Consider the following 13153-nt stretch of genomic DNA (forward strand, 5'->3'; position numbering starts at 1 on the left):
TTCATTAGAATTGAGGAAGTATCCAAGGCTGGCCTAGCAGGTGCATGGGAAGCTGGTGGGGTGGCCCGGGCTGGGGCCACGGAGAATGCCACCTGCCTGGGCAACTCAGACCAGGCTGGTAGGCATCTTGGCATGAGGCCACCTTCTTCCCTCCTCCCAAGGTGTCCGTCTTCCGGGGAAGGGTGTCAGGTCTGGCGTGGGAGTGGGGAAACACGGGTCTTCTTGGCAATGGGCACGTGCCTGGGAGCTGGGGAGGGGGGCAGGAGACTGCCCTGGGCCCTTCATGGAGGGTGGGGTGGGGACAAGGGTTTGCTAGACACCCCCCCCCCACCAGGCAGGCATCCCAGGGTCCTGGGGTGTCAGAACCAGAACGGCTTCCAGGTAGTGCCGATGGCTAGACTGAGCCCTGGAGAGTGAGGGACTGGCCTGAGGTTAGCCGTGGCCGTGGTAAGGGGAGTCTAGCTTGGTGCCCAACTCTGGCTCCTCCCCGCCTACCCCCCACCCCCCCGCCCCAGCATCTCACTGAATCTTCACTGTCGCCCTGTGGACTGGTGGGCTCTTCTCACCCCCATTTAGCAGACGAGCAGCTGAAGCAGCCTGAGCCCAGGTCTGGAGGACCCAGCCCCTGTACTTTACCCATAGTGGGTACTCACTGGACTGTACCCCCCCTTCCTGCTCCTCTGCCCATCTCCCGCCCCCAACTCGAGGCCTCAGCTCTTGTCAGTTTCCACTCGCGGAGACAGACATCAGTGTCGTCACACAGCCCAGGGACCGGGCTGGCTGGGGGAGGAGAAGCTTCACCGGTCCGGGGATGGGGGGTGGGGGCGCTGGGAAGACGCCAGTGTCAGATTGCGTCATTTCCCAGCCCACCTGCCCCGCTAATCTCTGCACACACAGGCCCAAACATCCCCCGCGCGCGCGGGCGTGCACACACGCGTTCATGCTCCTGGGCACACAGTCCTAGATACGTGCATTCTTTCACACAGCTCAGACCTCAGGGCCAAGGTCCTCGGTGGGCATGCAGGCACACAGCCTGGCAGGCAGGAGGGGCGCGCCAGTTTCTGGATGAGCGCGTGCATAGAATTCTAGGCTTTGGGGGGACTTAACCCTCCTCTTACGGGCAAGGAACTGGCCTCTGGACAGTAGAACAGAAGCGTCGTTCTGAGTGCCTGCCAGGTGCCAGGCACCGTCCGTGAGATGGTCCCTGTCCTCGCGGAGCTCACAGTTATGGGAATGGGGGTACAATTAGAATGCAGCGTGCCTGTGCCGTGATGGGACCACGGGGCAGAGGGGGGCGGGCACAGTCTGTCTGTCTCCGTGGGGCTCCCTCTCCCTTACTCCGGCGCCCACCTTCTTGGCCTTGCATCACCTGTCCCTGTCTTGAGCCCACCCCAGCCACGCCAGGGTGTCTGAGCCACCTGTGGCTTCCCAGACCACACCTGGCCCCAGCGGTTCCCTTCCCTGGGCCTTGTGCCTTCCAGCAGGGGGCTTCTGGGGCTCAGCTCCTCTGGGGTTGAGTCCCGGCTCTGCCACTTAACCAGCCAAGCAAGGCCTTGAGCAAGCTCGTTAACCTGAGCCTCAGTTTCCCTGTCTCGAAAATGGAGACAACACAAAGGGAAGGGCTCCGCACGTGACGGGCATGTTCATTTATGTGGATTGTGGGGACCAGCCGGAGAGGCCAGGTTCAGGGTCTCTGGCTTCACCTGGACTGCCGTTCCAGATGGCTGAAATAGCTTTCACTTTTGCAGAGTGGTTCGCCGAGCCGTGAAGTCGGGTTCCAGAAGCCGGGAAGCCGCACGTCCCATCCAAGGTACTTTCTGAGTCCTTCCTGCCTCCTTCCCTCCATCAAAAAAGAAATTTTTTTTTTCATGTTTATTTTTTGAGAGACACAGAGCGCGAACGGGGGAGGGCCAGAGAGAGAGGGAGACCCAGAATCCAAAGCAGGCTCCAGGCTCCGAGCCGGCAGCACAGAGCCCCACGCGGGGCTCGAACCCACGAACCGAGGGATCATGACCTTAGCCGAAGTCAGACGTTCAACCGACTGAGCCACCCAGGCGCCCCTCCTTCCCGTCAGTTTTGATGGTCTGCTCTTGCCATGAGCACCGTCCCTGGGCCCCAGGGTCAGGGTCTGCTGAGTCACCAGCAAGCCAGGCTGGGGACAGGGCCTGGCAGGCGGTCGAATGCCCAGTGGAGGCAGAAGTCGTCTGCATCCGTCAGAAACCCCCCCAACCGCACTTGTCCATGAGGTGTTCTCCCTTCCGCGTGCCAAGGGCCGCGGGGTGTGCGAGCCCTGGGGCTGGCCGGGGGTCTGCACACAGGATGAGTGTTCTAGTGTCACAGTCGGGCCCTGTCCAGGCTCTGCTGTGCAGGGCTGGGTGACTGGGCCAGCACATCTCCTCCCTGGACTTCCAGGCCCAGGCACAGGGGAAGTTTTCAGTACACGGGAGCCTGCATCTTCGTGGTCGTGATGATGGGGTGCCCCTTGTGGGCTCCCTCCTGCGGAGGGGCATCCACGGCTTTTCCCAACAGTGCCTAATAAAGGCCTTGACCTTGGTCAGACTCCAGTGGGAACGCCTCTCACCAGACACAAGAATCCCCCCTACAAATGCAGGATGCCGGAGCCACGTCCAGGGAGGCTGGGACCAGATGGTTTGGGTCCAAATCTGGGCCTGCTGCCTGCTGACCATATGACCTCCAGCAAATGACCCCACCTCCGCGACCCTCAGCTTCCTCATTAGCAAAGCGGGCCCGATAACAGCACCTACTCTCGGGACCTCGTGGAGAGTGCCGGGGGACACAGGGCAGGTCCTAACAGCCCAAAGGCTTAGGGAGAGCCTCCCGGATGGAAGAAACAGTGGCTGCAAAGACAAGGACACAGGGGTCTCTGGTGCCTCAGTGTAGCTGAGGAGACAGATAAGGCGGGACGCATCTGTCCCTGCTGCAGAGGGTCAGGAAGGAACTCCCTCTGCCCGTCCCCTTCCTTCTCTGGACCTCAGTGTCTCCGTCTGTATCCTGGAGCAGCCGATCACTGAGGCACGTTTGAAAAGAGTCTAAACTCCCAATGTGCGAGGGCTCGCTGGGGCACCAGGTGGGGGGGGGGGGCGGGGTACGTGGAGGCAGGGACTCTGCACCCTAGCATCCTGTTCTGCTGGGAGGCAGCATTGCATGCTGGGAGGAGCTCTGTGACCTTGAGCCAGCTGCTCACCTGTCTGAGCCCCAGGGTCTGCCGCCCCAACGGACACAACAGCGGGTCACGGTAGGGGTGGGGGGTGAGCCACGTGAGACCCCCCCAGGGCCATGCCTGGCAATCTCTGAGCTGCCCAAGGCTTGGGGCCAAAGCCCCGCCCAAGTCTGCAGAGCATCCTGGCCCTGTCCCAACAGCTCAGCCTCAGGCACCCTGTCTACCTGGCGAGGGATCGGCTCCGAGGCATGCTTCCTTCCTCCCCCAAGCCCCTATCACCCCCAAGCTGCTATCAGTATTCCCAGGGCCTTCCCTGCGTGTATGTAGGTGTGTGCCTGCAGTGTGTGGGGTCGGGTCCCCGGGGGTAGGGGTGGGGGAAGGGATGAGGCCGCAGGAAGGAACAGCTTCTCAGCTGGCCTTGAGAACAGGTGAACACCTTGTTCCCATCCCTCTCCTCCCCCCGCGGCAGCTCTTCCGAGGGCTGAGGCTGCCCAAGGCCAAAGTGGGGGCTCCTGGCCGGTTGGGATGGGCTGGCTCTGAGTCACTCTCCTTCCTCCACGACAACCTCCCCCTCCCCCAGACGAGATGTCCAGCAAAGGCTCCGTGGTTCTGGCCTACAGTGGCGGCCTGGACACCTCCTGCATTCTCGTGTGGCTGAAGGAACAAGGCTATGACGTCATCGCCTACCTGGTAAGGAGGCTCCCAGTGTGTGCGTCTTTCTACCTGTTTGTCCTGCTGTCCGTGAGCTCGCTCTCACTGCCCCCGAGCCCAGCTTCCCCTCCCTAAGCCTGTCAACTGTAGGCAAATACTTCTTGCTATTCTGCCTCCCTTTCTTCCCCGGTGAAATGAACATCCGTGGTGTCCCCAGGTCTGGGGTGCCCCACAGGGCACCGAGGAGGCCAGCTGTATGCGGCTGACCGGAGCGGGGGACGCCAGAAATGAGCTTGGCGGTGTGACCCGGCCAGCCTGCCTGCAAGGGGCCGTGGGCTCTGGCCTGCAGCGGGGACCATGGAAGGCACACCGTCTTCCTGTTTCCGGAAGCCCCTTGTCAGCACCCAGGAAGTCTGCAAAGATCATAGACTCCTGCAGTGGCTGAAGGGTTCTGACTGACTAGGCTTGGATCATGGGCGTATCCCTACCTTGAGCAGGGGACGTGATTTGTTCCCCTCCATTCCTATGGAAAGAGGCCCCCGAAAAGAAGTTTCTGGTCCCAGAGGAAGCGAGGACAGTGCTCCACATAGACAAAAGTTCAGCCGTTGCCAGGAGTGATTGGTTTGCAGTTGAAGTCAAGATACCTAAGAGCGCCCGGTCCCCTTGTCATTCAGGTAGGGGAGGGTGAGGCCCAGGGAGAGAAGCGTCTCGCTCACAGTCACCTGGTAAGTGAGAGCCACCTCCATTCGAGGGGTGTTGTAGACAGCTTTGGCAGGGGGAGAAGGGGCTGAAATTCTTCTCCAGCTCTCCTTCGTGCCCCCGGGCTGATTAGGCCTCTCTGCTGCTGTTTCTCAGGCCAACATCGGCCAGAAGGAAGACTTTGAAGAAGCCAGGAAGAAGGCGCTGAAGCTCGGGGCCAAAAAGGTACCAAGTGGCGGCAGGATTTGGGGTTTTGACCTGGTGGCGGCAGCAGTGGGCATGGCTGCCTCAGGGTTCCTTGTCCCCTGCATCCTTTTCAGTTGGGTCCTCTCGCTTCCAAGAGTATGGGCTCGATTCCTTCTGTTTTCAGGTGTGTGGATGCCATCATCTCCCTGCCTCCCCTACCCACTTTCCCACCACGTCCTCATCCCCCCTGCCCTTCTGTCTTCGTCTCATCCATCCGTCGGTCTGCCTGCCCATCCCTCCTTTATGCCTCTGTCCCTCCACCCATGATTCACTCATCTATCCATCCATCCAACAATCATCCAGCCAGCCAACCATCATCCAGCCAGCCGGCCATCCATTCACTCATGTATCCCCCCATCCAGCCAACCTTCTTCCATCCATCCATTCATCCATCCACCCATCAACTATCCATCCATTCATCTGTCCATCTATCTACCCATTCTTTCATCCATCTACCTGTCCATCCTCTTCTATCTCTGTCCATCATTCCATCCATTCAACAGAATCAGAAAATTCCAGTTGAGTTCGGTGCCCTGATTGAGCATCTATCTCTGCTCTGTCCATCATTCCATCCATTCAACAGAATCAGAAAATTCCAGTTGAGTTCGGTGCCCTGACTGAGCATCTAATCACGTGGCAGGCAGGCCCTCTGTGGGGTGTGGAGCCCGTGTAGTAAACAGGGCCAACATGGTCCCTGCTCACATAGGCTCACAGTGTAAAGTCTGAGCTGCTCCCCGGGGCCGTCCCTGGTACCCTCACCCCTTCACTTGGGCAAGTGGGCAGGGGACACAGCAGGGATGGTGTGAAAAGCCATCAGCTCACCTGCTTGGTCAGAACTGGTCCCCTCTGCAGGGCACTTCCTTGGGGTTCTCAGAACCTAAAAAGGAGCCTGGCACATACAAAGAGCTCAATTTGCACATTAAAATAATGCATGAGTCCCATATCCCATCGCTGGCCGCAGGCCTAAAACTGGATCTCCCTCATGTCTCAGAGAGGAGAGGGGTTGTCTGAGCAGGAACCCAGAAGGTGGGATAAGAACACTTGCGTGTTGAAGATGAGCGGGGCCTTCGCATGAGTTGGGCTTTTGTGTAAAGATCTGTCCTTAATTCATTACTCTAGATCATTTTTAACCTCGTTCGCTGAGGATCCCACCTATTTTTATGTACTTGGAATTGGAGTGGGAATTTCTTGCCCATACCATCAGGGTTTAGTCTCATCGCTTTTCTTTTAATTTTCATTTTCTTTCATTCTTTGAGTCATTTAAAAAAAATAGTTTCTTTTCTTTTAATTATTTTTTTTTAATTTTTTTTTTTAACGTTTATTTATTTTTGATACAGAGAGAGACAGAGCATGAACGGGGGAGGGTCAGAGAGAGGGAGACACAGAATCGGAAACAGGCTCCAGGCTCCGAGCTGTCAGCACAGAGCCCGACGCGGGGCTCGAACTCATGGACCGTGAGATCATGACCTGAGCCGAAGTCGGCCGCCCAACCGACTGAGCCACCCAGGCGCCCCTCTTTTAATTATTTTTTAATGCTTATTTATTTTTGAGAGAGAGACAGACAGAGCACGAGCAGGGGAGGGGCAGAGAGAGAGGGAGACACAGACTCGGAAGCAGGCTCCAGGCTCCGAGCTGTCAGCACAGGGCCCGACGCGGGGCTCGAACTCACGAATTGTGAGATCAGGACCTGAGCCAAAGTCGGGTGCTTACCTGACCGAGCCACCCAGGCGCTTCCCCCCACGAAATGGTTTCATTTTAAGCTAAATACAGGCTCACAGGAAGTTGCAAATATAATATAAAGAACCCCATGACCATGTTCCACTCTTGAAAATACTTGGGTGCCCCATGGTTTTGTGGATTACATCTCCTGATACGACGTTATAAATCAAAGCTGAAATTAAACACAGTAACCCACTTTAAAAGACCAATGTTAAACACATCCTATGCTAACATCAGTGACATTTTTACCTCAGAAAAATAACTATTTCCAAAACAAAAACGTTTGGTGAAAGCAGCATTGTGGATGTTGCATTTTTATAAATCTCTTTCATGTCTGGTTTAGCAGAAAACAGGTGGATTCTTATAGCTGTGTCTCCATTCATTTTGCGATGTGTTGTTTTGGTTGACATTGTGAAGAAAATACGGCCTCGTGAATGTAGCCCTGGAAGAGAGAGGAATATTTTATTTTATTTTATTTTTTATTTTTTAAAATTTACGTCCAAATTAGTTAGCATCTAGTGCAACAATGATTTCAGGAGTAGATTCCTTAGTGCCCCTTCCCCATTTCGCCCATCCCCCCTCCCACACCCCTTCCAGTAACCCTCAGTTTGTTCTCCGTATTTATGAGTCTCTTCTGTTTTGTCCCCCTCCCTGTTTCTATATTATTTTTGTTTCCCTTCCCTTATGGTCAACTGTTTTGTCTCTTAAAGGCCTCATATGAGTGAAGTCATATGATATTTGTCTTTCTCGGACTAATTTCGCTTAGCATAATACCCTTCAGTTCCATCCATGTAGTTGTACATGGCAAGACTTCATTCTTTTTGATTGCCGAGTAATACTCCATTGTCTATATATACCACATCTTCTTTATCCGTTCATCCATCGATGGCCATTTGGGCTCTTTCCGTCCTTTGGCTGTTGTCGAGAGTGCTGCTATAAACATGGGGGTGCATGCGTCCCTTCGAAACAGCACACCTGTATCCCCGTGGAGAAATGCCTAGTAGTGCCATTGCTGGTCGTAGGGCAGTTCTATTTTTAATTTTTTGAGCAACCTCCATACTGTTTTCCAGAGTGGCTGCCCCAGCTTGCATTGCCACCAACAATGCGAAAGAGACCCTCTTTCTCCGCATCCTCGCCAACATCTGTTGTTGCCTGAGTCATTCATGTTGGCCATTCTGACAGGTGTGAGGGGGTATCTCAGTGTGGTTTTGATTTGTATTTCCCTGAGGATGAGTGATGTTGAGTATTTTTTCATGTGTCGGTCGGTCACCTGGATGTCTTCTTTGGAGAAGTGTCTGTTCATGTCTTTTGCCCATTTCGTCACTGGGTTATTTGTTTTTTGGGTGTTGGAGAGAGGAATATTTTAATAGCCTTTTCAGAGAGTTGGGGATATTTTTCTGATACTGCACCTAAACTCAGCAAGGGGTGGTTTCTTAAAGATTAGCGTGATGGGGAACTTGACCCTGTAGCAATGAGTTTTTCATGCATCAGAATCCACTGGTGCAGGAGCGCCTTGGTGGTCCAGTCAGTTGAGCATCTGATCTCAGGGTCATGGGATCGAGCCCCACATGGGTCTTCTCACTGTGCATGGAGTCTGCTTAAGATTCTCTCTCTTCTTCTCCCTCTGCCCCTCACTCTGGCTTGCGTGCTCTCTCGCTCGCTCTCTCCCTCTCTCTCAAATAAATAAATAAAATACAAATACATTTTTAAAAACCCTGTCCATCTTACACTTTGGATGGATTTTTTTTTGTCTGTGCAAGATTGTGTCACATCATGCATCCACTGATCATGTAAAAAACCATTATTTCATTGAGTTATGCAGATCTTCCAAATGTTGGTACATTTCATCATAAGATATCAAAACATCACATTTGTCAATCTCGCCACTACCCACGGAAATATTAGGAAGCTGTCAGTTGGACGTTGTCCATAATTCTAACTTTTGCCGGAAAACCCGAGTTTTCTCATTGGTAACAAATACTCAAGTGTTCCCTGAAGTGACAACAAGGTCACTTCATTTTTGTGAAAATGTCAAACACTCCAGTCTGAAAGACCATGTTTTGTCTGTCATGCTTTCAAGTAAAAATGATGTTTCATGAAAAAAAAAAAAATGGCTACTTCAGCTTGTAACTCGCCTTGGAAGGCACCAGAAGGACTTCATGTGCATTTCACCTTTTGTGCTTGAGATTCAACGGAAGTAATCCTTGCTGCAGCTTCGAGACCGTTCTTAAGTGAAATCATCGCGGTGGAAACAAGACGTTAGGAACACAGTGGCGGTGTCTCTGCCTTGATTTGGGCTGAGGTGCCAGTGTGAACGTCAACCCTAGTCAAAAAGGCAAATGACAGCTTAGCATCATCATAAAAAATCTTTCCGGGGCGCTGGGTGGCTCAGTCAGTTGAACATCTGACTCTTGATTTCAGCTCCGGTCATGATCCAGGGTCGTGGCATCAAGCCCCAAGTTGGGAGAACACCTGTTTAGGATTCTCTCTCTCTCTCCTTCTGCCCCCTCACCTCAACTCGTGCTCTCTCTCTCTCTCTCTCAAATTAAAAAAAAAAAAAAAATCTTTTCACTCACTCAGTCTCCTTGAAAGGGTCCTGAGGGTGTCCAGAGGTCTATGCTCTGAGAACCATTCCTTTAGATCGGGGCCTCTCAACCTTGGCACTCTTGGGACGGAGCTGGCTGCCCTGAGGTTTCTGGGATGTCTAGCAGCATCCCTGGCCTTTGCCCATGAGATATCAGAAACCCTCTCCCCCAACCCACCGGTGTGAGAACCAAAAATATCTCCAGCTATTGTCACTGCTCCTGGCGGGCAAAGTCATCCCTAGTTGAGAGCTTTTGTGGATTACTATCTCCTATCTACTGCTTTAGATCTTAGGTGACAACAGGTTTCATCTCAGGCCCAGAAGGTTGGGCTGGGAGGGACTTAAGGTCCGCATAGGTTTCAGCTAGATGGCCTATCAGGATTGATTAGCAATGTCTGCCATGAGTGCAGGAAGGGAGTAAGAATACTGTGTGCTAGGGTTGATTAATGATGTCTGCTACAGATAAACAGAAGGCAAAGTGGAGGTGCCTCTGGCCAGGATCCATTAGTAGAGTCTGCCGTAGACACAGGGCTCTGTCTTCTGGCTGGGCCCTCTCCTTGCCGAGCCTCACTCCATGGGCTCCTCTCCCCGTAGGTGTTCATCGAGGACGTCAGCAAGGAGTTTGTGGAGGAGTTCATCTGGCCCGCCATCCAGTCGAGCGCGCTGTACGAGGACCGCTACCTCCTGGGCACCTCTCTCGCCAGGCCCTGCATTGCCCGGAAACAAGTGGAGATCGCCCAGCGGGAGGGAGCCAAGTATGTGTCTCACGGCGCCACAGGAAAGGTGAGCCAATGGATGGACGGTGCTGGGGAGGGCTGGGCAGAGGCGGGGGGAACCTGCAAAGGGGACTCGGGAAACCAGGGTGGTTGCAGGCTTCGCCCCCAGGAGAGGCAGGTGAGCAGCGGACACATTCACTGTCCACACTGCCTGTCCAGTCTGAGTAGGACGAATGGTATTCATAGGAGCGGGTACCGGGGCGTAGGCAGCTGGGTGCTGTGGGTCCGTGTGTGTCTTCTGTCTACGGGGGGAGCAGTTTGGCGGACTTGACCCTGCGGCTCAGGGCAATCACCCCTGGCCCGGGTCACAGAGTACAGGTCACCATGCAATGCGGTGGAAAGGGCTGGAAACCCCGCATTAGCAAAGCGGGGTGGATCCCACCTGGGTGGCCCCTGTGGGTCTTCGTTGGCCAGGACCGCCGCCCCACAGCGCCACAGGCCTGGTGGCTCCAGCCATAGAAGTGTGTCGTATCACGATTCCAGGGCCGAGGCGCGGGCAGGGCCGGGCTCCCCCGGTGGAGGGGGGGCGGCGAGGAAGGCGTCCATCCAGGCCTCTCCGGGTTTCTATGGGGCCCTCATCTGCCCTCGGGCATGGCTCGCTCTGTGTCCAAATTCCTCCCTTTTATACCACACCAGTCCTATCAGATTAGGGCCCACCCTTCTGATCCCATCCTAACCCCATCACTTCGACAAAGACCTGTTTCCGGATAAGGTCACGTTCTCGGGTACTGAGAGCTGGGGCTTCAACCTGGCTCTTGTGGGGGACACCAGTCAACCCGTGACACACCCCCGCCTTCCGGCCCCTGCGTGGCCAGTGCAGACTGAGGGAGGGGGCCCGGTGGGGGACAAGGCAGGAGAGCCCTCTGCACGCTGTCCCACAGGTGGCCGTGCTCAAGACACAAGATTGCAAGGCAGACAAGTCTTGGGCGATGGTGTCAGCAAAGCTGTGTGGTCACGGGCTCTCAACGTCACTGGACGCCAAGCCAGTAGCCCCCCCCCCCCCCCCCGGTACAGGGCTTGGCTCCCTGACAACCCCACAGTCAGCAGACCCTGCCCCTCCCCGCGACAGGGAGCTCACTACCTTCCCCGAGAGCTCGTGCTAACCTGACCCAGGCCCCGCCCCTGCCCAGGCTGGTCGGGGCAGTGGGAGGGGAAGCAGACTCTGGCTCGCTGTGACACAGGGACACTTGTAGCCTAGATTATGACAGAGCAGACGTGACTTGAGGGTGGCCTTGCAAGCCAGGGTGGCCCTGGTTCCGGTCTACGAGAGCTGATACGTTCGTTCAGGCGCTTGGGCACGAGGTCAGCAAGCTTATACGGGGGCCTGTGGAAAGGGTTGGACACAAGCCGGGTCTGGCAACAGTATTGAACTTCTGGGGCTCCTCCCGCCCTCAGGGAGCCTGTGTGTCCTAGCAAGGGAGAGGAGAGTGGACAGACAGACAGACAGACACGATAAGGTGGCTGTAGGGGTGGGGCCTCTCAGCCGTGGGGGCAACAGGCAGGGGAGGGAGGCTGATCTCCAGGGCATGGCCCTGCAGGAGGAGTGTGGGTGAGTGAGTAATGGGGTACGGGAAGAGTGTGCCCGGCAGAGGGATCCGCCTGTGCCAAGGCTTGGGGGCACGGAGCCCCGAACAACAGCCCGTCTGGGAGCATCTAGCCAGAACTGTCGCTGTGGGGGGCAGCAGGCTCGGGGCCGGGCCGCGGCCATGCTGAGGGGTTGACTTCTGAGAGCACTTCATCAGGGGGCACGGGAGGGCCCCAGGCTGGGCGGGGGGTGGCCAGCGAGTCCCCCACTGGTGTGTTGGGGATGGTTCTGGACTGAGATGGTGGGAGTTCCTTCTACGGAGGAAGGGGACTGGTGTCTCTCGCGCAGACCTGTGACCCTAGAGCCTAGTCGTGAGCGCATGGTGAGCAGGGTGACAGAGCTGGGCTGTTTGCACGGGGATGTGCGGGTCCCCTTCCGCCTTGAGGGCGGTAGGACAGAGTGCACGAGAACCCGGAGGTTCGGGCCGTACGGCTCTCAGAGCTGTACTGGGGGCTCCTGCAGGTAGAGGAAGGTCAGTGAGAACACATGTCCGTGCGGAATAAAGACGTTTCGGAGCCGTGTCATCCGCCCCGGATGAGCTGAGCTGAGCAGTGAGCTCCCTGTTCTACGAGGCATTTAAGCTGAGACCAGATCAGGATTCTGGAAGGGCTCCTGCCTGGAGAAGATCCCCCCAGGACTGAGGATGGGTGGCGTTCAGGGCTGGCGGAGCGAATGGTGGGTCTGGCCCTGGTGTGGGAGACTCGAGGGTCCAGGGAGAGATCCTCCCTGACACCCCCCCCCCCCCCCCCCCCCCCCCCGGGCAACTAGCCCCACAAGGTGGCGAGCAGCCACCTGCAGCCGTGCGCACCCCTCCGTTTGGCCACAAGAGGACACCAGAGGCTTGGATTTGAGGCCTTCGGGTGAGAAGGTGTGTGCAGTGCTGCCCCGGGTCTGCTGTCCCTTCTGGGGGTTGATGGGCGAGGCGTACTCCTGTGCCTTAGTTTCCCCTTATCTGCAGAACCTGAGGAAGCCCCCCAGAGTCTCTGAAGACAATTTCCTAGCCCCGAGAGGTGTGAGTAGAGAGAGCCAGCCAGGAAGGCTTGGGGCCAGGTCCAGAGAAATGCCAAGTTTTTGAGGGAGGAAGGAGCGGGGACAGGGGCCGGCGGCCTGCAGGGGGCACCAGCGATCAGGAGGTGGGCTTTGCGGGCAAGCGAGGGAGGCTTGTGGCCCCAGATGGAGGCACCCGGGCCCCGTGGGGTGTGGCCGGCCACCCCAAAGAGAGGTGCCACAAGGACGCTCGGTGGAGTTTTCTGCAGGGGTTCACGGTGAAGAGAGAGCTGGGGTATAAGCTGCAGCCCCGCCCCCCCGCAGATGTGGGGGAGATCCCAGCGTGGCCAGTCCTGAGGCTGTGGCCATTTGGAACACCCAGCCGCTGGCCTCTCCCAGCTGTTGGCTCCTGAGTCGCGGATGGAGGAATCTCGTTCCAGCCTCCCGGAGAGATGTCACCTTCCCGCCTGTGTCCATTCACTCCCCGAATACTGATCCAGCACGGGCCCTCCTCCACGCACGGGGACGCTGGTACAGGACGCGCTCGGGACTTAGGAGCCCTAACCCAGCAGGGGCTGGAACAGGGCGGGAGCAAGAGTTAGCCAGGGATGCGGTGGGGAAGGGCATCCCAGGCTGGAACAGCCCTTGCGAAGGCCTGGAGGCGGGAGGGAGGCAGCTGGGCGGCAGCTCGTACTGAGCTGGACCTGGGGGTCCCCCCTCCACGC

General features: G+C 56.5%; 1 protein-coding gene across 2 annotated transcripts in view; it reads left to right on the forward strand.

Annotated features, from left to right (window-relative positions):
• The window catches only part of ASS1 (argininosuccinate synthase 1), a 52399-nt gene that overhangs the window by 3178 nt on the left and 36068 nt on the right, over positions 1–13153 (forward strand). For both annotated transcript variants that reach the window (XM_043567145.1, XM_043567144.1), the window contains exons 2-5: positions 1749–1810; positions 3762–3871; positions 4688–4756; positions 9675–9863. In XM_043567145.1, coding sequence (XP_043423080.1) covers positions 3767–3871; positions 4688–4756; positions 9675–9863 — 363 coding nt within the window. In that variant the 5' untranslated portion in view covers positions 1749–1810; positions 3762–3766. The remainder of the gene's footprint in view (positions 1–1748; positions 1811–3761; positions 3872–4687; positions 4757–9674; positions 9864–13153) is intronic.

This window comes from Prionailurus bengalensis, chromosome D4 (genome assembly GCF_016509475.1).
Source record: "Prionailurus bengalensis isolate Pbe53 chromosome D4, Fcat_Pben_1.1_paternal_pri, whole genome shotgun sequence".
NCBI classification, from domain to species: Eukaryota; Metazoa; Chordata; class Mammalia; order Carnivora; family Felidae; genus Prionailurus; species Prionailurus bengalensis.